The sequence below is a fragment of the Thermothelomyces thermophilus genome, chromosome 6 (genome assembly GCF_000226095.1).
Source record: "Thermothelomyces thermophilus ATCC 42464 chromosome 6, complete sequence".
Lineage (NCBI taxonomy): Eukaryota > Fungi > Ascomycota > Sordariomycetes > Sordariales > Chaetomiaceae > Thermothelomyces > Thermothelomyces thermophilus.
Genome location: NC_016477.1, coordinates 2401500 through 2426141, shown reverse-complemented (window position 1 = coordinate 2426141; position 24642 = coordinate 2401500). Strand labels below are relative to the sequence as shown.

The 24642-nt window shown below is 58.7% G+C and overlaps 9 protein-coding genes across 9 annotated transcripts; 6 read left to right on the top strand and 3 right to left on the bottom strand.

The window, feature by feature from the left end:
• The first annotated feature begins 2 nt into the window (after positions 1-2).
• On the top strand, positions 3-2294 carry MYCTH_2310667 (uncharacterized protein). Its single transcript, XM_003666122.1, has 3 exons — positions 3-713; positions 783-847; positions 900-2294. The coding sequence occupies exons 1-3, from the start codon at positions 292-294 to the stop codon at positions 2081-2083; spliced, it is 1671 nt and encodes a 556-aa protein (XP_003666170.1). The 5' UTR covers positions 3-291; the 3' UTR covers positions 2084-2294.
• MYCTH_2310664 (uncharacterized protein) lies at positions 2295-5099 on the bottom strand. Its single transcript, XM_003666121.1, has 2 exons — positions 4336-5099; positions 2295-4277 (listed from the first exon to the last, which is right to left on the bottom strand). Exons 1-2 carry the CDS (start codon positions 4841-4843, stop codon positions 2506-2508), a joined length of 2280 nt encoding a protein of 759 aa, XP_003666169.1. The 5' UTR covers positions 4844-5099; the 3' UTR covers positions 2295-2505.
• An 894-nt stretch (positions 5100-5993) lies between these two features.
• MYCTH_2310662 (uncharacterized protein) lies at positions 5994-7339 on the top strand. The gene is made up of 2 exons (XM_003666120.1): positions 5994-6577; positions 6691-7339. Exons 1-2 carry the CDS (start codon positions 6210-6212, stop codon positions 6917-6919), a joined length of 597 nt encoding a protein of 198 aa, XP_003666168.1. The 5' UTR covers positions 5994-6209; the 3' UTR covers positions 6920-7339.
• A 1171-nt stretch (positions 7340-8510) lies between these two features.
• On the top strand, positions 8511-10804 carry MYCTH_2112920 (uncharacterized protein; the record flags this gene model as incomplete). Its single annotated transcript, XM_003666119.1, has 7 exons — positions 8511-8785; positions 8857-9299; positions 9404-9486; positions 9629-9704; positions 9869-10053; positions 10240-10524; positions 10757-10804. 7 exons carry the CDS (start codon positions 8511-8513, stop codon positions 10802-10804), a joined length of 1395 nt encoding a protein of 464 aa, XP_003666167.1.
• Positions 10805-10911: 107 nt separating this feature from the next.
• MYCTH_2310660 (glycosyltransferase family 22 protein) lies at positions 10912-13376 on the bottom strand. Its single transcript, XM_003666118.1, has 3 exons — positions 13187-13376; positions 12428-13109; positions 10912-12367 (listed from the first exon to the last, which is right to left on the bottom strand). Exons 1-3 carry the CDS (start codon positions 13276-13278, stop codon positions 11300-11302), a joined length of 1842 nt encoding a protein of 613 aa, XP_003666166.1. The 5' UTR covers positions 13279-13376; the 3' UTR covers positions 10912-11299.
• Positions 13377-13737: 361 nt separating this feature from the next.
• Positions 13738-16108, top strand: MYCTH_2310659 (uncharacterized protein). Its single transcript, XM_003666117.1, has one exon. The coding sequence runs from the start codon at positions 13854-13856 to the stop codon at positions 15948-15950; it is 2097 nt and encodes a 698-aa protein (XP_003666165.1). The 5' UTR covers positions 13738-13853; the 3' UTR covers positions 15951-16108.
• Positions 16109-18480: 2372 nt separating this feature from the next.
• Positions 18481-20466, top strand: MYCTH_105157 (uncharacterized protein; the record flags this gene model as incomplete). The annotated part of the gene is made up of 2 exons (XM_003666116.1): positions 18481-19719; positions 19814-20466. The coding sequence occupies 2 exons, from the start codon at positions 18481-18483 to the stop codon at positions 20156-20158; spliced, it is 1584 nt and encodes a 527-aa protein (XP_003666164.1). The 3' UTR covers positions 20159-20466.
• A 247-nt stretch (positions 20467-20713) lies between these two features.
• On the bottom strand, positions 20714-22036 carry MYCTH_2310655 (uncharacterized protein). The gene is made up of 2 exons (XM_003666115.1): positions 21588-22036; positions 20714-21490 (listed from the first exon to the last, which is right to left on the bottom strand). Coding segments are annotated over exons 1-2 (654 nt in total). The 5' UTR covers positions 21590-22036; the 3' UTR covers positions 20714-20838.
• A 1324-nt stretch (positions 22037-23360) lies between these two features.
• On the top strand, positions 23361-24551 carry MYCTH_2310653 (uncharacterized protein). The gene has a single exon (XM_003666114.1). The coding sequence runs from the start codon at positions 23711-23713 to the stop codon at positions 24464-24466; it is 756 nt and encodes a 251-aa protein (XP_003666162.1). The 5' UTR covers positions 23361-23710; the 3' UTR covers positions 24467-24551.
• Positions 24552-24642: the final 91 nt, after the last annotated feature.

Here is a 24642-nt window from a genome sequence, read left to right as displayed (position 1 = left end):
GCGAGATAATCCCACGCCGGCTCTCAGCCTAGAGTCCGCGGCTCCCATTGGCTGATGCCCCGCAGGCCCCCCTGGCAATCGATCCCAGCCCAGCCCAATATGCCCCTCGTCTTGAGAACTGATAGCGGTCGCAAGTGCGGGGCATCAAAAAAGCAGCCGGCGTGGCTGTCCTCTATCTCTGAAATTTTGACTCACTTGTTATCGGGAGCTAGGAACTGCCGTTCACGACAGAACCCTCGGTCGACTTGGCCCCCATCCTTCGAATCTACACCTTCCCAGACAACCACGACCATGGAGGACGCAAAGGAACAGTCCAAGAGCGCGCAGAAGAAGGCCGAGAAGCAGGCCAAGGCAGCTGCTGCGAAGGCAGAGAAGGCCGCGAAGCAGGCGTCGCTTCCTGTTGTCGGCGGAAAGAAGTCGGACGAGATCATTGGCATCACGGTCTCCAAGGCGGAGAACTTCCCGCAATGGTACCAGGAGGTCGTGCTCAAGGCCGAAATGATCGAGTACTACACTGAGATCTCGGGTTTCTTCATCATGCGCCCGGCCACCATGTACATCTGGAACACGATCCGGAAGTGGTTCCAGGAGCGGATCGAGGCGATGGGTGTCGACGAGACCAGCTTCCCGATGTTCCTGTCGCAAAAGTCGCTCGAGAAGGAGAAGGATCACGTCGAGGGCTTCGCTCCGGAGCTCGCATGGGTGACAAAGGCGTGAGTCAGGCGGCGCGCTGTGTGGTTGCATAACTGCAGCATCAGAGCATACATACTGACAGTGTATAGTGGTGATAAGGACCTTGATGTCCCTGTCGCGGTTCGCCCGACTTCTGAAGCCGTCATGTACCCTTGTGAGTGACCCTGGATTCTGAGGCGCGACCGCGGCCCTTCTGACGGAACCAGACTACTCCAAGTGGATTCGCAGCCATCGTGACCTTCCGTTCCGCCTCAACCAGTGGAACTCGGTCGTCCGTTGGGAAGCCAAGCAGACCACTCCATTCCTCCGAGCCAGGGAGTTCCTCTGGCAAGAAGGCCACACCGCCCACCTCACCGAGAAGCAAGCCGGAGAGGAGGTTCTTCAGATCCTCGAGCTGTATGCCGGAATTTACGAACAGCTGCTCGCCGTTCCGGTCGTGCGCGGGAGGAAGACGGAAGCCGAGAAGTTTGCCGGCGGTTATTACACGACGACGGTGGAGGGCTATATCCCGTCCAACGGGCGGGGCATCCAGGGCGCGACGTCCCACTGTCTCGGACAGAACTTCTCCAAGATGTTCGACATCACGGTCGAGGATCCTAACGAGAAGGGCAAACATATCCACGTCTGGCAGAACTCGTGGGGTCTCTCGACCCGCGTCATCGGTGTGATGGTCATGATCCACGGCGACGACAAGGGCCTCGTCCTCCCCCCTCGCATTGCCAAGATCCAGTCCATCCTCATCCCTGTGGGCCTCACGGCTAAGATGTCTGCCGAGGACAAAGAGAAGCACCTCAAGCACCTCGATGAGATCTATCAGACCCTTAAGAAGGCGGGCGTCCGCGCCGAGGTCGACCTCCGCGATGGCTACACCCCTGCCTGGAAGTTCAACGACTGGGAACTCAAGGGTGTGCCGCTGCGTATCGAATTCGGCCCCAAGGACGCGGCCAAGGATGTTGTCAGCTACGCGCGCCGCGATACGGGCGAGAAGGGCACCATCCCGATCGCCGAGCTCACGACCAAGGTTCCCGAGATGCTCGAGACGATCCAGCAGGATATGTACAACAGGGCGGAGGCAGCGTACCGCGAGCACCGGCTGAAGATCACAAAGTGGGAGGAAGTCGTTCCCGCGCTCGACGCCAAGAACGTCGTTATCATCCCTCACTGCCTGGTTCCCGAGTGTGAGGAAAAGATCAAGGAGCTGACGGCCGGTCGGTCGGATGACGCGGCCGAGAACGTCCCCGAAGGCCAGAAAGCTCCCTCGATGGGGATGAAGTCGCTGTGCATTCCGTTTGAGCAGCCCGAGGGCCTGGTCAAGGGCGAGACCAAGTGCTTGAACCCGGAGTGCGGCAGGCTGGCTGAGCAGTGGTGCATGTTCGGGCGGAGCTACTAGGCATCTAGGAATTGTTAAAAAGTAAAAAAAGAAGAACGAACTACTACTGAAAGCACCCCAACTCTCTTGTCATCTGCAGCGGAGCCGAGTGCGGTTCCTCATTCGGGATGGGATCATTCCATGACTGACTGGCGGTTACCCCCGGGCGCGACGGACGGCGGAATGCCTTTGATCAATAGCTTCATGCTTGTTGTGTATAGACACCTCTCTGATAGGTGATTGCTGGTACTCGTGATTCGATCCCATCATGTTTTCAGAGAGGTCTTTTTTTTAACAACTCTCGACCGGTCCGCCTGTAACCTCCGAGATCAAAGTCGGGTTCCCACCACCGACTTCTGCCAGCCACGCTGCGCGAACGGATACTGGATACCATCGTGGAACATGAGCTGTTGCCGCTTTAGCTGCTTACGAAGCTGCCACCCCTATGCCGTGCTAAGCCTCGCTGGCCTCCCACCCCCTTTCATCCCTTGCGTATTCTCGTCCTCTACCTTTCTCCTTTCTGTCTTCCTCGGTCTCCCTCTCCGTCGTCTCCTCTCCTCTCTCCCCGTCACCGCCGCACCACCGCCATCTTCGACATCTCCCCCGTCCAGCCCCGCGTCGATCCCACTCGCCATCTCAGCCTTCACCTCTTCCTTTCCTCCTCCCGGCCCCACCTCGCCAACCGCCCGCGCCGCGGCCTCCCGCTCGCTCCTCCGCTTGGCGGCCCGCCGGCGCGCCTCCCGGTCCAGGTCCCGCCGCCACTCGCAGTCGTCCACGAATTCGCACGACCGGCACTTGAAGCCGGCCTCTTCGAGGGGCACGCCGCGCGGGGGGCGTTCGCCCTTCCACCAGCGCATGGTCTCGGCCAGGAACAGGTCGAGCGTCTCGGGCTCGACGAAGAAGGTGTGCGTGCAGATGACGGAGCCCCGCTCGGGTTCCGGGACCTGCTGTTGGCGGCGGTGCCGTTGCTGTTGTTGGTCTTGTTGTTGTTGCTGCTGCTGCTGCTGTTGACGTGACGTCTCGGCGTCGGCGGCGGCGTCGGCGTCGGCGTCGGCATCGGGAGGGAAGGGGTCGGTTTCGTCCGGGTCCAGGCCGTCCAGGTCGACGGTGGCGGTGGTGGGGATGACGGTTTGGTTCCGAGGGACGGAGTCGCGCCCGCGGTAGCGGTACTCGACTGCTACTATCTTGCCGAGGTCCGACGCGCCGCGGGGGAAGGTAAGCGCTAGCTCGCGCTTGAGGAGGGGCAAGAGGGTGCTGAGGGTGCGGTACTTGAGGGTTGGTTGCGTGGTAGGCTCGGCGGAGGAGTGCTGCGAAGGATTGGAGGAGGCCGAGACAAAATCCGAATTGGAGCCCCTGTCGTCACCGCCGTCGATAGTGTCTGTGTCGTGGCCGAGGTTGGACGCGGACTCCACATCCGATTCCTCTTCGGCGAAGACCTCGTCGTGTATCGCGCCGATCTGCGCCATGAAGGAGTCCGAGAACGGCTCGTCTGGATTGAGGCCGAAGCGCGCAAAGACGCGCATGTAGTCCAGCCTGTCGGAGGCCATGTCGGACATGAAGCGGTGGTAGAGGAAGAGCTGGATGAGCGACACCCGGACCTGCGATTGTGGAGGGGGCGTGACGCTGTTCCGAGTCTTGACATCGGTGATGAAGATCTCGTGATCGCCCGGAGTGCTCAGTTCATAGGGCTGCGAGTTTCTCATGGTCTGGCTGCTGCCGCGGCTGCTGATGACCTCGTCTTGGAGCTCCTCATCGGGGTTTTCGTAGCCCAGACTGTCAATCACGCCGCAGACAAGGTGGCCCTCGACCATCCCCCATACCTCAAACTCTCGAGTATAGCCCTGGTCCCGGAGCACGCGCAGCCCTTGGATCATGTTCCAGATCTTCAGGCCGAAGTTGTCTTCCTTCTTGGTTATCTCTACCTTCACCGGCTGAAAGAGCTCGCGCTCGAGCTTCTCGTGAACCTTGGTTCCTCGTTTCATGGCCGTAGTGCGTGTTTTCTTGCCGCCGGGCAGCCTGGTCAGGGTGTAAAAGTACTGAAGCTCACACCACGAGCCGGCAGCTAAGTCTGAAACGGAGAAGGGCTTCATCGGAAAGGTGCGGAAGCGGAGGAGCGGCGACCGGTTGTCCTCGACCGACTCCTCGTCTTTCGACTCCTCGTCTTTCGCCTGTTCCAGTGGCGGAGCATCCTGGACCTCCGACAGAGCACGGCTCACTAATCGCTTGGGTCAGTTAGACAGACCTGCGCGGGTTGGTAACCACAGGAATCTCACAATCTGGGTAGCGAACTTCCGGATCGGGTAGCAGCGTCGGCATGGACCGGGGCTTCGTCCCGGAAATGAAAGAAGCGAGGTGGCCATGGCCGTCTGAGACCGAAGGCGCGAGCTTCCAGTGAGAGCTCTCGGGCGTGCTGTCGCGCGAACGGCGGCGGCGGCCCTGCACATGCGCGGAGCCCTGGCCGCGCCCAGCGTCAACGTCATCCTGGAGCTCGGAAATGTCGAAGCTCAGATCGTCATCGGTGATGGCGGCAATGGTTTCCTCAATTGCAAATGAGATGTCGGGGTCAGGCTCGGGGGCCGATTGACATTGACCGGACGCGATCGCGTTTCTTGCAGGGGTTGTTGAAGCGTGGTTTACCTGAGGCGCCGGGCCTGCTGGAGCGGGCCGCAACTGTGGCGAGAGCCCAGAGAGACGGTCGGCAATAGCAAACAGTCGCTCCTCGTCTGACGCAGTCAAATCATAGCCATACTCGCTGCCGCTGTCTGACACAAAGCCCGCCATGCTAGCAAATATGGGCCATTATCGCGTTTGACGCGCTATAGGCGATGCAAAGTTAAGGGCTCTTTTGTCTGGCAAAGGAAGGCGAGGCTCTGCTCAAGCTTGCCCCTCATTCGTTTTTAACGTTCTCAGAAATGGAAGCCTGCCATCTCCTGCAGCAGGCACGCGCGCTCACGTGGGGCAAAGAAAAAGAACAGAGGAGAAAGGAAGACATTGATCGAGCGGAAACTATTTACCCTGTACGGACTCATACTGTCACTAATCTCCTCTGTTGCGAAGGGGGTCATGTTGGTAATAAAATGGAAGCTACAAGGGCTGTGTACACCTACTAGCTATGTATGTACTGTACAGTACACTACGATCGCATGGAGTCCGGTGCTCTGCGTGAATAGCAATGTCTTGCTGTGGGGCCTCATCGCTGTGGCGTGTGAGTGGGCGAATGCGCCAAGCCTGGCTGATCATCAGAACCCTTGGCCGTCACCAAAGAAGCGGCACTCAGCCAGGTGTCGTCTCAGGCCCGACCTTTAAACCACGCCGACTGCAAGTCGAGTGGTTTTTGATGGTGGGACTCCCCGACTAGAATGCCGAGCAGGCTCGAAGAGTTCCGCTGCGGTATGGACGCGTAAGAACGTACTATATACAAACTGTACAGTAGACTGCTGCGTACACTGGAGGTTGTGGCTCGGCACTGCACTAATGCTCGACGAACCATCGGCAAAGGCAAATCCCGAAGGCAACTCACTTTCGTATCGAGTGGTCTTGCTGCAGGCTGCGACAAAACCGTCAATTCAGATGACGCAACCGACCCCAGTCGGACTCCTGGATTAGGCTTAGCCAGGCACCTGCCTGCGCCCTACATAGTAGTACACTAGCAGGGACCGAGAGAGCCTGGCCCGACCAGCGGCCGGGGCATTCAACTTCCCAATTCTGGGACTGACTGGCGGCGCCTTTAGTGTGTGGGAGGCCAACAAGGCCACGCGGAAACGTGGCCATGTTTCGAGATGCTGTCTTCTCTCCGAAGTCGCAGAAACGAAACAAAATCTCTCGATCGTCTCGCCGGCCATCCGCCCATCTAATCCTATCATCAAAACCTTCGGCCGCAGACGAAGCTCTCTCTGTTCATCGGCGCAACCCGTCCCTCCCCCCCATTCCTCTTTCATAGACATACCTCCGCCGCCTGGGCGCAGCGCGTCGCCGCATCCGCGCCCTGCAGGAGTCGGCTGGTCTCTGCCCTTTGATCGGCTGACGAGCCAACAACCCGCCCCGCATTTTCCGGGTTGGCTCGACTTTGAGTGAGCCAACGACAAGCGATATGGCATCCCTCATCCGCCTCGTCTGGCGACCGGGCCGGGCCGGATGCGAAAATGAAATGCCACATCCCGAATCCAAAAAGCGGATCGCTGCGGCCAAGGATGACGGTGTTTCGCCCGAAGATGGAGGTGATGCCACCATCGTCGACAACGGATCGCCGTCTCCTTCCGGTTCAGAGCGGAGACGCCGCCGCCCAACCTTCACAACCCTCCCGCCAGAGATCCATCTTCTCATTGCGGAGCAGCTCATTTACCCGGATGCTCTCTCGCTCAAGCACACCAACCGCTACTTTTACCAGCTCGTCGACACAGGGGTGGAGTTAAAAGTCGAATGGTTGATGGAGCGGCGGATGCTTCACCTGGAATGCCCGAGCCACCATCGCTGTGACCTGGGCAGTGACCTGAGGTTCTGCCGGGGGAGCGTCAAGTATGTTATCTTTCTTTTCTTCCCCGCCCTTCCCCCTTTTGGGATCCTACACACGCCCTCAAAGCTGCTTTCCCTGTTCCCTTGATCCAAACAAGCTAACGCTCGACGACCAGGTTGCTTATGGAACGGAGGAGAGAGCATATCGAGTGCGAGTCGCGGCCTGGGCTGGGCTGCCTGATCTACGGCACCAGCACGTGTCCGCAGGCTAGGAAGCTCAAGACGCGGGCCAAGAAGTGGATGCGGCTCCATGCTGTAGATCAGACGCGGTGGGCCATGTTCCTGGTGTGGTTGATACCACTCCTGATCGGCTGGGTGTGGATGGTCGGGGTCATGGTGTTTTGACAGTTCGAGAGGGGGTCCATTCGGGTTCGAGGTCGACTTTGTCATGCGGTCGCCCTGGTGGCGGCGCATTTTGTGGTTTCCTTTTTTTTTTTTTTTTTTTCCAGTATCGCCTGGTCGTTGAGTGGGAGGAGAGACGCCCGGTCGCGCTCGACGTTAGCTGTGTGTAAGGACGATGATAACGGCGCTATGTTGACGATACACTTGTTTGAACTCTAAGTTCAAACAATCACTGGATAATTAGGTAATTTCCGGTTTCCGGAAGGTGTTATTGTTGTTGTCTTAGGTAAAATAATAGTTGAGGTCTTCGGGGTGTGGGGGTCCCCTGATTGTCTCAAGCTGTCTACCTTAGTAGTCATTCAGGTAGTTAATCATAGTAATTCACGAATTATCAAGCCAAATAAATTGGCACGGAGAGGTGCTGGGTGCTGGGTGTGATGCTAAAGATTCAATTATATCATGTCACGTTCACCAGCTGAAAAGTCACAGGCCTTGGATGGTTCTTCCACAACGCTGCCAACCCATAGGTACCTTACCTTGTTCTGGTTCGGGAATGTGTTATTGATTATTACCTTAGGTTGTGAAATCTCTTAGCTACAAAAGACACGAGCGAAACTTGCGAGACCCGATTGCCTATGTATAGCGTCTGAACTGCATCCCGTGGTAATCGTGTTCGAACTGTGAAGACACAAGGCAACTTCGACGCTTCCGCTTTACAGTCTGTCAATGGGCTTCTAATTAGGCTTTGAATATCGCCAGATATCTGTTAAAGCTTATGCCCTATTTTGGTGGGATATCAGATTTTCTGCGTTCCCTTAATTAGCACATTTCGTGGTGACAGAAGTGCCGGGTGTCATGGACATAATTAGCTCTTCTGATTGCCCAGACAGAGTATCATTGTGAACGCCGAATAGCGGCCAATGACAACAACCGGCAGTGTCTTTCACGGCCCCGTCCACCACCTCTCAGGGGCCGCTCGCTCGAGGTACGGCTCGAGATGCGGCTCTTGATGGGAAGCCGCATATCTTCACCGGCAGCGGGTCCTCAAGCCGCACCTTCAGGGCTTCTTTCCTATCCAGCCCTGCGGCTCATACGCTAAGCGTCGCGGCCTGAGGTTCAAGAGAATTCTTTTTCAGAACCCTCTTCACCCGACTCGCTTCTCTACCGCCAAAACAACTTTCAAGTCGCCGCTGGGCGATCAAGACAACAAACCTCGGAACCTAACAACCAGCTGGTGAGTAACCATCCACAAGCCCTCCCTATCAAAGAGACAGCTCCATAACGTTATATTGTGCTCCTGCTTGCCCATCTTCCCCTTGTTCCCCCAATCAACAACTTGAAAGCCGCGATTCGCGGGCTTCGAATCAAGCCACGGACCTCTAACCCTCTCGACGAGCCCGCTGGTCGCCCGAGATGACCTCAGGTTGACCGACACTGGTATCTCTTCCAGTCTGCTCCTCCCCTCCGAAGACGCAGCAGCGCAGCAGCACCATTTACACGCCTGATACTTTGTACCATTCACTTGAACCAGCTAGCTTCTAATAACTCTTTTGCTCTAGTTCGGGTTCGGTCTCTTCTCTCCCTCCCTCCAGCCATGAAGCGCAAGAGACCAGTCGAGCTGATGGACCTGCCCAAGGAGGTCCTCAGCATGATCGTCAAGGACGCCGAGACGCCTCTCGACGACAGCACTCCTCTTGACCAGAACAACTATGGCGGTGTCAAAGCCCTGTCGCAGGTCAACCGGACCTTCCGTGCCATCTGCCTGCAGACCTCCCTGAAACACGTCCGCATTTGGAACTCTGAGGACAGCCTGGCCCGCCGTCTCCGCGAGATCTACGACCACGGCCAGCATATTCTTAGTAACTCGACGTAGGCCAAGATTGACTCGTCTATTCCTCTTTTCCAACGTAAGTGAGTTCCGCCAAGCTAACGGGAGCCAGTTCTATCTCGATCCGGAGCATCGGCTACACCTTGGACGCCGCGCGCCACTACAGGACCCGGGCCCCGGAGAAGACCGATTTCATCCGCGACTTCGGCCTCGTCCTGTCCGCAATGCCGAAGCTCAGAGAGGTCCGTCTCGTCTCCGAGAACGGCCGGCACGGCATCGAGCCCGTCCTCCGCAAGTTCTTCAACGCCAAGAAGCTCGTGTTCCCCGAGGTCAAGTCGCTGTACATCCGCACGGCCGGCCCGGTCGCCAGGATCTACCGCTGCTTTCCGAACCTCGAGGCCATCAACTTCAACCTCCATGGCAACACCGGCAAGGTGCCCTCCAGCCCCCTGTCCCAGGACTTCAAGATCCTGAAGGAGCCCATCTTCCAGAGTCTCCGTACCTTGGCCATCTACAAGTCGGCCGGTTCCGGCTGGACTGGGGATGATATCAGCGGTACGTCTTGCCAGGCCCCATGTTCGACTCGACATGTGGAGCAGCGAGAGAGAGAGAGATCAAGTAGGCAGCTCGACCATCTAACCCAATCTCCCGCGTAACAGCTGTCGTTAAAAACTTCCCGAACGTCGAGCGGCTGTTTCTCCAGGGCTGTCTTGGAGGCGATGTGTCTCACATGTTCCGCTTCGTAAGTCACTCATTCCCGGCCTCATCTTGTTGAAGTTGCCACATAGATCACCTCCGTACTCGTTCAATCTTCTTCCCCTGCTCCCCTCCGCCGTCCCTTCCCACCCCTTTTTTGGCTCTGGTGACTAACCACAATACGGCAGCTCCCTCACAAAACCGGCGAGCTTTTTGCTCCTCACCGCAACCTGCGCTATCTCGCTCTGACGGACGAACCCTACCGTAAGTTTCAAAGCCCTTCCCCAGCCTCTCCATGCCGGCCCTTTTCCCACCCCCCCGGGCCCTTTTGCTCTCCCCAAGTCTCTCCAAAATTCGCTCCCGAGCACTACTCCTCGACACTCCTCAGAATATTGCAACCGAATCACTCGCTGATCCTTCCAGAATAGTCCACATCACCAAGAACCACCGCCTGGTCCGGAAGCTGGAGCCCTTCATCCCCTACGCGCGCTGGGAGGCTGTGGCCAAGAAGTTCTTTGCTGTCTTGCCGGACTTGGTCGAGCTCTGCATGATCCGGCAGACCGACTTCTCCGGGCTCGTTCTCCGCCCCATCCGGCATGCAGTCCCCGATGCGGTCGATGGCGAGGGTAATGATGACGACGAGGACATCGAGATGACCGAGGGTGACGATGATGATGACGACGACGACGACGACGACGACGACATTGCCGCTGCCGCCCCTACCGCCGCCGCCGCCGCCGCCGCACCTGCCACCCTCGCCGCTGCCATCGCTGCTGCTGTGGCGGCCGGGGATGACGAGGACGACGGCGGCCCGCGGGGTGTCCCGGTCGAGGTCGTGCGCCGGTACGCGGACGAGTCGCCGCGGCGGCGGCTCAACTTCCCGCCGGCGCGCTGGAACGGCGACATGTGCGTCTGGTGGCCCGCCTGGGGCCCCGTGCCGACCGAGGACGACTTCGGCATGCCCGACGAGCCCGACGGCGCCGTCCAGCTGATCGGCCGCCACAACGGCGTCCACTTCCGCAACGTCGCCGAGGGCTTGCCCGTCGTGCTCTACACCGAGATGATCCTCGACCACTGCGAGACGGTACGTTAGGCCCTGACTCGTCCGAATCTCTCTGCACTCACCCATCCGTCCCCTTGATTACTAGTCCTTCTCACCTTAGCCCGCCCCCCCCTCCTTCTCCCCCCTCCCCTCACCCAAGTATAACACCGACCTTTTCCTCACTCTCGAGCTCGATCACCTGCCACTATCACACCGAGAACCTCTTACTCCCCCAAACTCGTCGAAACCTTGGTTGCTAATTAGCCGCTTGCAGGGCCCCTGGGACGTCGAGTGGCTGAGAGTTATTAGAAACCAGCGCTAAGCGGCAATCTTATCCCCCCAAATATCTATATATGGAAGGGTTATTTGCAGGGACCTGCACATCTGGGGGAATTATGGGATCGTTGATTTTTTTTTTTTTCGGCATCTGCGGTGACTTTGCGGTTTATACTGATATGGAAGGAGTTACGGTTGGGACTAGAGGTGGACGGAAATAAGAGGTTGATGGGACTGTCGACGGAAGCTCTAGTGCTACTGGCCGGCCCTGTCCCTCGAAACCAACCCTCTATGGGTTTTCCAGTAGATTGGGTTGCCTCGGATCTCCACATTCGGATCTCCCTTATAAGAGGGCCATATATTTCTTCTTCCTTCTGCCCATGCCATTCGTCTCCCAGTGCATCTATTTATAGCGTCTAAGGCCAACCCAAAAATACCTTACTAATATCTATATTCCTGCTACATCACGAACTCTTATCGTACGTCCCCATCCACCACCAGGAAAGATGTAAAGTCGCGAAATCATCACAGCAAAACCTCCTTACTTTCTCCGCTTCAGCAGACAATGCCTTCCCCATTTCCTCCGCAGCCGTTCCGGAACGATCTCCCAGTCGGGCAGCCAAAGCGCCCTGGCCAGGAAGTGCGTCCTCTCCGCGTCCAAGAAGGGCAGGCACCGTACCTCCTCCCACCTCTCCACGTCCTGGGCGTAGTCGGGCTCGTTCGGCGGCAGCGACAGCGGCTCCCCCGCGGCCGCAGCAGCCGCCCGACGCTCGGGGAACTGCGTGTCCACCAGGAAGACGCACGTCCTCAGGTCGGCGTACTTGCCCGGGTCTTCCTCGTTGCGGTCGTTGAGCCCGCTGGTCGGCAGCCAGGTGCCGCTCCAGAAGCCGAACCCGGTGCGCGCCTCCGAGAACTCCCCCGGCAGCAGGCCGCGGAACTCGGAGCGCACAAACTTGGCGCGCATGTCGCGCGGCAAGAAGAACGACGTCGGGAAGCGGTACCAATCCTTGCCGAAGCAGACCGTGTCCCCCGGCCCGCCGGTGGTGGCGAGCGGCGCGTAGAGGTCTAGCGGGGCGTGATAACCCGTGTACAGGCCCCAGACGCGGGCCAGGCCCACGTTGACCGAGGCGAGAAGACCCAGGGCGACGACGGCCAGTTTCACTTTGGCCGGGATGCGGCCGATGAGGGTTTTCGGGCCGGCGTTGCCAAGGAGGGCGAGCAGGGTGTGCAGGGCCAGTGCGGCGTTGAGGGCCAGGAATGGGTAAGCTGGATACATGAAGCGCTCCTCCTTGTGCGGCTGCAGGGTGAAGATGCCGAGCCACAGGTAGAAGGGCGACAGGAAGACGAGCGTGCGCAGGCCGGACTGGAAGGATTCGCCTGCGCTGCGCCGGGAGACGAGCTTCTGGAGCAGGAAGAGCGGCAAGGAGAGGAGGGCGAGGACGAACCAGACGTTAAAGTTGAGGGCGAGGTTCTTGAAGTAGAAGGTCCACGGCTCGGTGCCGTACAGATCGGGGCCGCCGGTGGAGGAGAAGACGTTGTACTTGATGATGTTCCACGTGACAATCTCAAACTTCCTGTAGAAGAAGGTGTTGATGGCTGTGTCGAAGGCCTGGAGTGGGCAATCTTAGCATTTACGGAATCGGACCGTGAGCAGCAAAAGGAAACGTACGACCAGGAGCAGCGTCGCTACGACACCGCGGGCGAGCCTGATGAAGGACTCGAAGAAGCGCTCCTTGTCGCTCAGCATAGCAAAGAAAACCTCCTCCAGTACAAAGGGGGCGCAGAGGGCGATGGCAAAGGGCCACCCGAGAACACCGCCGAGAGCAAACCAGAACATGCCCTGCGACGTCTTCAACCCGCCGCGCCAGTTCATGAAGGCAGCTGCGCCTAACATGCCCATGTACATGGCGAAGCTGGACGGCAGGTAGGCGGTGCTGGAGTGAAAGTTCCCCGGGCTGAAGACCAGAGCGGCAATGAAGAACAGGCCAACCCGCGGGTTCAGCGCCAGACAAACGGCCTTCCACATGAGCGTCTGGCACAGAGCGCAGCCAAAGGCGAGCAGGTAGCGGAGGAAGTAGAACTCAGCCACCTTGGACGAGCGCGGCAGCAGGCGGCGGATGTTGGCGCCGAGGGCGTGGATGGCGATGTATAGCCAGCTGCGGATGGCATAGTCAGGCGAGTACTCCCACGTCTGCAGGCCGTAGCCATGGCTGAGATAGTGGGTAGGCTCCCAGTAGTTGAATGTCTCATCGCAGTCCTGGATCGGGGCGAAAAGGGCCGCTATGATGTTGGCTCCCAGGAAGATGTAGAATGCTGAGATGGGCTCGATGGCAAAGGCATTCTGAATGGCCCTGGGTAGCGTTGCATTGTCAGCCCATATATGGTACTTGCAACAAAACGCCAAACTTTGCGGAGCTCCATTATTTACTTTTTGCGTGCGTGTTTCGCTGACGGATGTACAAATTCCTTCTTTTGCTTCTTTGGTGCAGGCACCTGAGGCGCAGCCTGGGTGGTCGCCATTGTTGTGCTGGTCTGGGCCAGTCCTCGGACGTTGACAGCTTGTCCGTTGCCCTGATAAATGAACGATCTCGGCTCTGGGAGACTGGATTTTGTTGGCCAAAAGCCCAGGCTGGGCCGTGTTGCGTCACGGTTGTTGAGCTCAACTGCACAGGGGTTTAAGCCGCCACAGGGGCGCTAGTCCGTAGCAGGCATAGCGCTCCCGAGCTGGGCCGTTGTCGACTTTTTTCGGATCCATTTTTTTTTCTGGATCGAAATCTTCAAGTTTGTATTCGCCATATCTGGGTTCTAACCACAGATCCAATTTGAGTGCGGCCACAACTCTTGGTTTTTTCCCTCTTATCATGTGGTCTATATCACTCACATAAGATTTAATTTTTTCACGTGCAGATTCGATTATTTTTGAACTTTGTGCTGAGTTTTCTGCGGCCGCGACCTCTCAGCTCTCTTGCCACTGTGAAGCGCATTGCGCATCACTGCGCTTGACCACTGTGTCTGTCTCGAACATAGCCTTTCTACGCACCATTGCTAGATCGGTTGACCAGGGGGACAGTCACCTGCTGCTTCCGGTCGACAGGATGGCCGAGACGCCCTTTCAGATCCCTGGCCTGGGCCAGGCGAAACCCAACGAGAAGTTGCCAGTCGAAAACTTCGCTCCCGATCTCATCGCCGCCGCCGCAAGTATAATGGGGGAGGACAAGGTGACTGTGGGCGCTACTAACGGGCATGCGCAATGGGAAAGAAAAGAGCAAGAGGCTAAGCAAGAGGAGGCCACAAAAACAAGCACATCAGCCCGAGAGGGAGCTGACAGCATGGAACTCAACATCACCGACACAAGCGCCATGGGAGCCAGCCAGGACCAGAAGCAAGACGTGAAGATGCACGATCAAGAACCAAAGACCGCAGAAGGTCAGGCGCCCGACCACGACATGAAGAATGGTGACGATGCGTCGACCCCAGACGTCACGCACGCCCTCGAAGCCGCCCTTGACGGCATGCTGTCGAATATCAGGGCGTCCGCTCGGCCGGCTCAGAACCAGGATGGTGTAGCAGTCATCCAGGAGCAACAGCAGGAATCATCCGATGCGCAGCAAGAGGACGAGGAAGCCGAAGCCGAATGGGAAGTCGACTCTTCACCCTACGAATCGTCTTCGGACTCTTCCAGCTCGGATAGCGACTCGGACGACGACTCCGAAGATGGCGAGGGTTATCCACTCCTCGGCATTGAAGAAACAGCGCGCCTGCTAATGGCTGCCGATGGCGATGGTGACGCCGACGGTGACGGGAGCGGTAAGTCCAAGGGTGCCGGGGCCGCTCTCCGGACCAAAAACGAAATGCCCGAGGAGGTGCTCCCCAAGCCAGACGTCACCATCACTCCGGAGATGAAAATTGAGCGCCTAGGGAATATCGAATTCATAGTCGAGACCACCGTTGTCATCAAGTCGCAAACACCGGGCGAGGTCCAGGTCTTGGACACTGGATCTGTGCTATGCAGAGAGGATCGCACCGTCATTGGCGCGCTGGCCGAGGTCCTGGGAAATGTGCGCAGTCCCATGTACACGGTTGGGTTCCGTACTCTGGATGAGATCAAGGAGCTCGAATTGGCGACCGGCATGCCTATCTATTACTCGGTTCAGCATGCCAACTATGTCTTCACACAGCCATTGAAGGAAGCCAAGGGCACAGATGCCAGCAACCTCCACGACGAAGAGCTGCCGCCGGAGGAAATGGAGTTTTCTGACGACGAAAAGGAAGCCGAGTACAAGAGAGCGCAGAAACAAAAGAGACGAGGAGCCAAGGCAGGCCGCGGTGGGCGGGAACAGGGCACCGCAAATGGCCAAACCCAGCCTCCCAATCCAGCGACCTCTTCCAGTCTCAATTACGATGAAGACGAGGATGGGCCGTACAAGCCTCTGTCGCGGCCGCCTGGATACGGACAAGGTGGGCCGCCGTCTCTTCCCTCCCTACCCCCCAAGCCCGAGGCCGGGTTCAGTCCGCCCCGAGGCGGCCGTGACCAGGGTCACCGCGGAGCCCATCGCGGAGGGCGGGGTGACTTCCGGGGCCGCATTCAGCGTGGCGGCAGCCATCGTGGTGGCGACCGGAGACACGGCTCACGCGGGGGCGGAGGAGGCGGCGGCTATCAGCAGTTTGGCCATGACGGCGCAGCCTCACCTCAGACAGGTTTCCCAAGCGTTCCGCCACCTTCCCAGGCTCCCCATGTACCCCCTCCCCCTTTCGGCGCGAAGCCCGCAGCGCCTTCTGGGCAATGGCCCGCTCCTCATGCCCCCTATGCCCCCCCTCCCGTCTCATATTCGCCCCCTGCTCAGCCTCAGGTTCCCATCCCGCACCATCAGCCTCCCACGAGCAATTTCAACTTCAACTATCAAGCCTGGAATCAAAACCAAGGCCAACAATACCAGTATCCTCAGGCGGCTTCCCACCATCAACCACCTCCTCCCCAGCAGCCCGCAGCTCCCACCTATGCACCGCCGTATGTTCCCCCCCAGGCTCCTACATGGCAATCGGCCGGAACCGCGCCGCCGGTACCTCCGGCCGCTGGCGCTTATAATCCCACCTTCTATGCCGGCTACCAGCAGCCACCACAAGCGCAGCAAGGCCAGCAGTACTGGCCTCAACAGCAGCATGGTGCCTACGGGCAGGGGCCGAGTCAATAACGACTGACAGGGTCATTGTATCACTCGTGGCTCGCCTTGAGCTCTACGGTTTGTCGAGCTCAGCCAGTTTTTTCCTAAGACGAGCGAGCGTGCGCAACCAAGCAAGCTCAGAGCCCTGGAGACGGAGCATCGAGAGATGCCATGTCGCTGCTACCCTTCAGGGATTTCTCCCACATTGTACCACTCCGATTTGGCGGATAAGTTCGATTTGCTGTAATGCGGATCATCTGCAAGGAACATTTCATGATGTAATTAAAAAAAAGGTGTTGAGGTCGAGGGAACGGGGTACGAAAAGCCGTTCAGGATAGATATCGCATGGAGCAGTCATTGCTGTGTTGCTCTTCCCACGAGCGCATGTATGAATTTACGAGTGGGCCAATGTTACAAGATTCAACGCGACGAGAACAACTGCTGTCGTCGACAAACCTTGCAACAGTACTCCAAAGCCTCGTTGTTGGGGGTTGTGTGATCGGCAACTCGATCGATTGTCAGTCATACAATTACCAACTAAGCCGATTTTTTCAGTCTGTCATCAGTCCGCCCTTTTTGCACCGAGTGTGACATTCGGACTCGCGCTGTTGTTCTTGAGGGCGTCAAGCGCGCTCTTCACTCGTAGGAAATAGCGAAGTGGGGTTTTCAAGATACCCTGTCACCACATTACCTTTAGCGGGGGTGGGGCTCAATCCATCGTTGGGCCGGAGTCGACTGTGTGCGTAAAGAGCATCCGTTGCTCATGTCGCTTCTTGTCACTAGTCTCCACGTGCCGATGGCTCCACGGCTGTTTCACATTCGCCCTAACGACTTGCTAGTGGAAATTCGTACGCGTGTTGTCCTGGTACACCTGACTTCATTCGTTTGCCAGGCCAGTTGTTTGTCGTGGGGCGATCACTCATTCCGAAACGGCACAAACAGGTTTGGGTTCAAGTACTCCGTACCATGACAACCTTCCCACAGCTCGCCAAACGGCAGAATTTAATCTGTTGGCTTGAGAGCCTCCGAAAAAAAAATGCCAATCACGCACGAAGTAAGCAGTCAACGTATGCACAGTGCTTGTAGGCTCATGAGTCTTTTTCCCTTCCTCGAAAGGCGCCAGCCTGCATGGCACCAAGAATAGCAGCTCAAGGCGTTGCGTCAGTGTTCCCTTCGGCCCTGCCAGAGGTCGACTCAGCCACAAGCCGCCTCTGGTGTAACTACACGACAAGACCGGTCGTCTCCACGAGGACATAGTGTAACTATACACAATCTCCCAATTGGTGTTAAAAGGAAAGAAAGCCACAAAGTTGCGCTCTGATTGTCACCCGGCATGCCGATAACTAACCAGGAGCGCGTTGTTCGCATCTGGGTTGGTTAGCCATGCGATAAACTTGGGTAGTTTTCGTGCCTGGCTTGTGCGAGTTGACGGGATGTAACGAGCGGGCTGCCAAATTTGCTCCAGCGAAGATCTGCAAATCCGCAGCTCGCCCGCCCAATCGCATCGCTGCCGGCAATCTCGCTTCCCACTTGGCTACCCATGCCACCAATGAGCATGAAGGGTCCCCTGAGGTGATGCGTTGAATTGGATCCAGGGTCTGACAGCGCGGGTGAACCAGTTGGGACGAATAGCCAAACGCTGTGATGCCTTCCGCTCTGAAACATCCATCGGCGGCTTGTTTGCAATGATCACGGACGCGCTGCTGCTGTGATGCGATATCAAACGAAAAATCTGCTCCCGTCTCCGTTATCGAGATCTCCCCCAATCTCCATCGGTCAATGGCCCGTGGATTTGTCCTTGGCCGAAGGGGGGAGTGAGTTGGGCGTGAGCCTTTTTGAGAATACCGAGCCGACAAACCCGAGAATCCTATCAGCGGCAGATTCGCCAGCGGCGCAGCAAACCGTTGGTTGGTTGGGCCGCCAAAGCCCCCGTCTCCCATCCCCGGCCGGCGCGCTGATCCCTGGACCCCGGCTAGCTGCACCTCGCAAGAACTCTACCTCTTTTGCTGCCCGCACTTTTTTGCCGATTCCTCAGGGGACCAGGCTATCCGGTTTGTGGTTAGTGCCAACAACCCCGTCACACATCCAAGCAGTCAGTCTCCCACATCCCTCTTGCGGAGTCGATTCCTGCTTTTTGGGTTCCCAACGCAATTTCACGGCTCGTCCTCAATGTGTCCGTCGTGCTCGTGGTTGCGATGATGTTGATCTAGGATCTCGGCATCTCATCGTCGGCTTCTGTTCACAAACAACCAACTATTCATTCCCTCCTTTCTGAAGAACCGCCGACATAATCGCTTCTTTTGTGCGCAGCCCAGGTCGCCGCAATCCATTCTTTGTCACTCTTCCAGCATTTTACCCATCGTCCTCATCATCTTCCCAACTGAGACGAATTTAACCACGAAGAAAGTAGAGTCTCGCGCTTAGAGACCAAGTGTGTATAACTGCCGGACCATCCAGAAAAGCAACCTCCGAATTAGTTGGCGATAAACGTCCCTGAACACCAAATCGGGAGGAGAGAGAGAGTACGATTGGCGCATCGGCCACCGGAACCAAAAAAACCATGGCAGCGCGGGAATTCTGGGACGTCGTGAAGCATGAGGTTAGGGACATGCTTGTTCCGGGGCTGGCGAAGAGAATGGAAGGGGGATCTCCAGGCGGCTCGCCGGGGAGTAACCGCGTTCGGGGAGATGACTCGTCGGCCCCGACCAACTTGCCTTCCATGATCACCGCTCCTCCCTCCGTGTCCGTACTGGCGACTGAGTCCCTTGCGCTTGCATCTTCATCGCCCACAACTACGTCCACGACTACGCCAACGACCACCAGCAAGGTCGTGATGCAGACTACTACAGCACCGGCGGAACCGAGCGAGTCGGAGACCGAAGGCATGAGCATTGCTGCCAAGGCCGGCATCGTTATCGGTGCGCTGGGTGGTATCCTTGTCGTCTTTGTCCTCGGCTGGCTGGTTCTCAACGCGCGGAGGAAGAAGCTCGCGAGGCGGAGGCAGCAGATCGAGGACGATGAAAAGATCAACGGGCCATTCGCCGACAGCGCGGCAATACAGCCGACTCCGAACAAGTCTCCTCGTCTCAGCCTGCGGCCCGTCACGCAACTCCTGCCCACCTTCACAACCCCGCAAGCCGAGAGACGCCAGAGCCGCGGCATCGCCCTGACTCTCAACCCCGTGTCGAACCCGTCCCTCGCTCGTCCCACGGGAGGCAGCGCCTGGGAGCGCCCAACCTTGCGCTCGACGATGGCTAGCCCGAGCGGTGACTCCAACCGGGCCGACACGAGCGCGGGCCTGCACCCGAACCCGTTCCACGATAACAACCGCGTTCCCGACGAGCCCGTCAGCCCCGTCAGCTCTCTAAGCTCGGTCGATCAGCGTGTGGGCGTCGCAACAACAACCGACTCGGTTCCAGAACCCGTTTCGCCCATCCTCGGCGACGACGAGGAGGAGGAGGAGGAGAACCAGCGCCGCCAACAAAGCGGCGCTTCCAACCTCACCCGCAAGGCGTCTGTCCGCCAAGACCTCCCCAAACCCTTGGATCTGACCAAGGCCTCTTCCCAGCTTCACGCCGTGCCACCGAGCCCGGCCGGGACGGAGTACTCGATGCACTCGATCGCGCCGGGCCAATCGCCCGGGCCGTCGGCAAGCGCGGCAGCCATCGCCGCCGCCGGGGGGCCGGCACACTCGACCGTGCACCGCGTGCAGCTTGACTTCAAGCCGACTCTGCATGACGAGATGGAGCTACGCGCCGGACAGCTTGTCCGCCTGCTTCACGAGTACGACGACGGTTGGGTACGTGAATCATTCCTCTCCTCTTTTTCCTTTCACATCCCCAAAAACAGCATCATTGTTTCTAACCCGCGCTTTTTCTTTCTCGACTCAACAGGCCCTTTGCATCCGCCTCGACCGCTCCGAGCAGGGCGTCGTCCCCCGCACCTGTCTCTCGACCCGGCCCGTGAAGCCTCGTCCGCCACAGGGACCCGGGGCGCCGCCCGCGGGTGGTGGGGGTGGCAACCAGCGCCGCGGCCCGCCCGTCAACCCGCCCCACCAGCACCACAACTCCGGCAGCAACAACAATAACAACGCAAACCGCGGGGCGCCCAGGGCCGGCCCCAATCCTGCGGGATCTCCTCCGCAACAGGGATGGAGGGGACATGGACCCCAAACCGGACACGGCCCGGGTGGTTTCGATGGCAGGGATGTGAGTCCCCCGCCGGGGCAGGCTTACTAGAACCGCTCTGAGGAAGCAGCCCCTTTGTTTCGAGTTCGAGCTTTTTAGATATGCCAGGTACCGGTGGATGGGTGGATGTCTGAGGTCTCTAAATAATGAGAAGGCTGGACGGGTGGTTAATGTCGCTCTGGGGAAGCTGAGAGTCGAAGTCGGTGCTTGGTTGACTGAGCGCCCGAAAAAGAGCTGAGCTTTCGTCATGGTCTTTCTGGGATTGTGTTGGGACGGCGTTGGGGGGGGGGGGAGGGAAAGGCGGAGACGGGAGTCAATGGGATTTTTTTTTTTCCTTTTTGGGCAAATGATTGGTTCTGCAACGCTGCGATGGGTTGAATACTTCCGATGGGGAACAACCGGGTGCAGGGATTCATCCAGCATGGAGGAGGTAGATGGGTAGGATTGGCATGTTTCCTTGGAGCACTTCTTGTCACTCGCTTGGCCGACTGTTTGTACATCTCTCTTATTCTGTAACATGCCTGCTGTAGCGGGACCGCTTTCCCTTTTTTTTCCTTCCTTCAATTGACAAAGGCAGGTGCGTCAGGCCCGGCCCGTCCGTTCCTCAGTTTGTTTGTCCACCGGTTGTATGGAACAGTGTTCGACTTCGACGGCTCTCTCTCTCTGCGCCCCCTCTCCCACAAACAAACCTATTCGGTTTCCTGCGGATTTGAATGAGCAGGCCTGTCTGCCTAGGGATGGACCGGATTGGGATGCACCGGTGCAGTCCCTGGTGTAGGAAGCGTAAGAGCAGCGGCGCCGAGGCTGAGGATGTTGTGGAGATGGTTCTGCCAGTTGTTCGGCCGGGGACCCCTCTGCACCGTGAAGGGGACGTCGTCCAGCTTGTCCCCCTCGAGGTACTGCCCCTGCAGGGCGTGGGAGTCCGGGCCGCGGCGCTCGGGCAGCTCGGGCAGGCCGAGCACGAAGCGGGCCTTGTCCAGGCCGCGGACGTCGGCCAGGCGGCGGAAGAAGCGGGTCTCGCTCACGCGCTTGTGCCAGGGCCGCAGGTCGCTCGAGTCGAGCCAGACGCGCAGCTCCTGCAGCGCGGGCAGGGCGACCAGGGCGTCGCACAGGTGCTGCCACGGGTTGTTCGTGACCGAGAGCATCGGGCGGGCGCCGCCGGCGAAGATGGCGGGCGGGCCCTCGTCGCCCTTGCTGCTGCTGTGCGCGGGCGGGTAGTAGATCTCGGTCAGCAGGTTGGGCAGGCGGATGCACAGCTCGAGCGAGCGGAAGGGATGGCGCGCCCCGTCGGCGCCGTAGCGGGTGAGGAACTCGCCTGCCGTGCGCGTGGCGGTGAGGATGAAGGTCGTGTTCCCGTAGAGGGAAGGGAGGGCTTCGAGGTACCTTCTCAGGGTTAACAGATGTTGCCCTATATATACGCATAACACTTGTGTGTATGTGTGTGCGTGTCTGTAAATGACCAGAAAACAGTTTCACTCACATCCGCTTTCACGTCGTCAGAAGGTTCAGGAAGCCAGTCTGTCCCGGAATGGGCCGAGATGCAGACGCTCTAACGTCGCTCTCCCCATGGCGTATCTTCTTCACCTGGGGGAACTGCTCCTCGCAGGGCCAATGCATGCACCACTCGCTCATGGACTTCTTACCACTGACCTCGCCCCAGCGGGTTTCCTCGGCGCGGGGGTCAATGATACATGGTACGTGCAACCATTCCTCCCCGATGCTTTCCGCATCCTGCTCAGCTGAGATCTCTTGTCTGATCTCGCGTTTGACGATGTGCAGCCGGGCGGAGCTGAATTTCCAGAACTCAACGTACACGAGGTCACGAATCTCGGCTGGGAGGACGGTGAAGAAGGGCGACGAGCTCTGAGGATCCGCAGAGCGGTGGAATGAGGACGTATCGATCATCTTGTTGCCTGCTTGCTGGCGGCGCCAGCTTGTTGCGTGTTGTCGGTGTTGTCACGGCGTTGGTTCAATGAGCGGGAACTTATGAGTCGTTGCCCCCAAGTCCTCTCTCTCATTCACCCCGCATTTCCCTTGCGTGTTGCTTCATTGCAGGCGGCCTCGTAGGGCTGTTCCCCGCTCCAGTAAAACTGCTGCCTGGAGCGATCCGTTGGGAATGCCTAGAGGGTCACGCAACTGGATCCCAACCAGCTGCGCAGTAATTCCAACACTGTTGCTTCCAGCTCCGCGCATCGTGAAAGGCAGCGCCCTCGGCTGCACTTCTCCGCGTCAGCTATTGAGGCTGGGTCTTGGCCGCTCAAGGCAACCTTTGATGCGCCGAAGCCGCGTCTCGATCGAAGTCAACATGATTTGCCAGCCAAGAGATGGCCAGGGGCGCAGAACGTCCGAGTGCGATGCTGGTGACGGAATTGCATTTCACTCCGAGTTTGGCAGGATGGTCTCGATAGCACGGACGATAGCGATGCACCCTGATGCATGAGCACCGTGGCACCGTGGAGCTTTCTGCAAGGTCGCTTCGTTTGCCTGGTCGGGTCGCAGGTCCTCCCAACCTCTTCCAGCAGCGCACCCCGAAGAGAAGACGCACCAGGCGAAGACGGTCTACCTGCTTATCTTGTCGGTGACCTTCCGTGTTTCCCCCCCCCCCCCCCCCCCCCCTCCTTTCCCTCCCCAACAAAATCGACTCTTCCGGAGCTATCACATCCATTGGCATCCTCGCCGAAACGGAGAAGTGACCGGAGGCGCCGACTTCTAGAAACTTCGTGGACCTTTGACAAATCCGGATTCCAGTGGGTACCCCACTACCTATGCACACATAGCTGCCGGGCTGCTGCGGGAGCTCGCGGGGTGAAAATGAGCCGTGTTGTGCCCCACCAGAGCTGCGATGGGCTTCCGAAATGGCGGCCGACACAGCGCTTGACAAGACATTAATTCGTACATACATACCTTGAGCCCACCGAACGAGCTGTAGGTAGTGTATGCCGAGAGACACTGCAGCATAGAGCTCAGAACTACCTCATAACCGACACGAGTCTCCTCCAAGACTTGGACTCTCCGGTCCTCCCGCCTGAGCGTTCTTAGCTACGCACACAGATCTTCGTTAGGGGCATGAACCGCCTGATTCATCGACTCCGAGAGCCCGACTGCAAATCCATCCCGACGCATCATCCGACCCGGCACAACGATTCCTCTGAGCCCGCGCTTGCGATTTTCGGCCTGGTTGTAAGTTCGTCTCGGCCTCAAAACACGGAGCGCCACCTTCTCTGCGCCATTCGAGCCTGGATTTCCGCCCTCCTCTCGCAGACCATGCCATAGCGACACGCTATTCTCAAGGACAGAGACAAGATCAAAGAAATGGCGAAATCTATCCAGCTCAAAGAGGAGGGCAACCGCCGCTTCCAAGCCGGCGATTACGTGATGGCCGAAGCTCTCTACTCGCAGGCGTAAGCCTCCCCTCCTCCCTTCCTCGTTCTTCCTCCCTTCCTCCCTCTCTTTCTGGTACCTCGGAAGCAATTCAAGCCCCCCTCCCCCCGGCCCCCGAGAATAAGCTGACTCTTCCGCCCGTTTTCCTCCCCGCGCGGCTTTCCCCCCTCGGGCAGGCTCATCTCCGACCCCAACAATCCGGCCCTGTACACCAACCGGGCCATGGCGCGGCTCAAGCTGGGCCAGTGGGACAGCGCGGTGGCCGACTGCACGGCGTGCCTGCGCCTCTCGCCCGACAGCATCAAGGCACACTACTCGCTGTCGCAGGCGCACCTGGCGCTGCGCGCCTACGACGACGCCCTGCTGCACGCCCGCACCGCCCACGCCCTGGGCGCCAAGGCCGCCGACAAGAGCCTCGGCACCCTCACCGCCCACGTGCTGCGGTGCAAGAAGGAGGCCTGGGACGCCGCCGAGCGCCGCCGCGTCCGCGAGGACGCCGACCTCGAGGCCGAGGTGCTCCGCCTGCTCGAGCGCGAGAGGGACGCGGCCGTCCGGGAGGTCGGGCGGCAGCAGCAGGAGGAGGATGGGGGGGAGGACGGCAACGGCGGCGACGGCGGCGGTGGCGGCGAGGAGGCCAGGAAGGAGGTGGCGGCCGAGTGGGACGCCAAGATCGCGAGGATGCGGGAGGTCTTTGAGAAGGCCCGCCCGGCGAGCGAGAAGCGGCGGACGGTGCCCGACTGGGCCATTGACGACATCAGCTTCTGCGTCATGGTCGACCCCGTCATCGTAAGTGGCCGTTCTCTCGTTACTGGTGTTGACTTTTCTTCTTTTGTCGTCTCTCTCTCTCTCTCTCTCTCTCTCTCTCTGTGGGTTGATCACTGGCTAACGCGGGTGGCTCTAATCAGACAAAATCCGGCAAGTCCTACGAGCGCGCGTCGATTGTCGAGCACCTGCGCCGCCACCCCCATGACCCGCTGACCCGAGAGCCGCTCTACATCTCCGATCTGAGGCCCAACCTCGACCTCAAGCAGGCTTGCGAGGAGTTTCTCCAGGAGAACGGCTGGGCCGCCGATTGGTAGAAACCATGGCCGCCGGCTGTTCGTTCAGCCTCGAGTTTCGGGAGGCCTACCACGGCATCGTTGCATAGCATGGCG

Coding starts and splice junctions, on each gene's coding strand:
- MYCTH_2310667 (XM_003666122.1), top strand. CDS start 292: ATGGAGGACGCAAAGGAACAGTCCAAGAGCGCGCAGAAGAAGGCCGAG. Junction 714..782: donor CTCGCATGGGTGACAAAGGC/GTGAGTCAGGCG, acceptor GACAGTGTATAG/TGGTGATAAGGACCTTGATG. Junction 848..899: donor TGAAGCCGTCATGTACCCTT/GTGAGTGACCCT, acceptor TGACGGAACCAG/ACTACTCCAAGTGGATTCGC.
- MYCTH_2310664 (XM_003666121.1), bottom strand. CDS start 4,843: ATGGCGGGCTTTGTGTCAGACAGCGGCAGCGAGTATGGCTATGATTTG. Junction 4,278..4,335: donor GGAAGTTCGCTACCCAGATT/GTGAGATTCCTG, acceptor CCAAGCGATTAG/TGAGCCGTGCTCTGTCGGAG.
- MYCTH_2310662 (XM_003666120.1), top strand. CDS start 6,210: ATGCCACATCCCGAATCCAAAAAGCGGATCGCTGCGGCCAAGGATGAC. Junction 6,578..6,690: donor TTCTGCCGGGGGAGCGTCAA/GTATGTTATCTT, acceptor CTCGACGACCAG/GTTGCTTATGGAACGGAGGA.
- MYCTH_2310660 (XM_003666118.1), bottom strand. CDS start 13,278: ATGGCGACCACCCAGGCTGCGCCTCAGGTGCCTGCACCAAAGAAGCAA. Junction 13,110..13,186: donor GCGAAACACGCACGCAAAAA/GTAAATAATGGA, acceptor AACGCTACCCAG/GGCCATTCAGAATGCCTTTG. Junction 12,368..12,427: donor TAGCGACGCTGCTCCTGGTC/GTACGTTTCCTT, acceptor TGCCCACTCCAG/GCCTTCGACACAGCCATCAA.
- MYCTH_2310659 (XM_003666117.1), top strand. CDS start 13,854: ATGGCCGAGACGCCCTTTCAGATCCCTGGCCTGGGCCAGGCGAAACCC.
- MYCTH_2310653 (XM_003666114.1), top strand. CDS start 23,711: ATGGCGCGGCTCAAGCTGGGCCAGTGGGACAGCGCGGTGGCCGACTGC.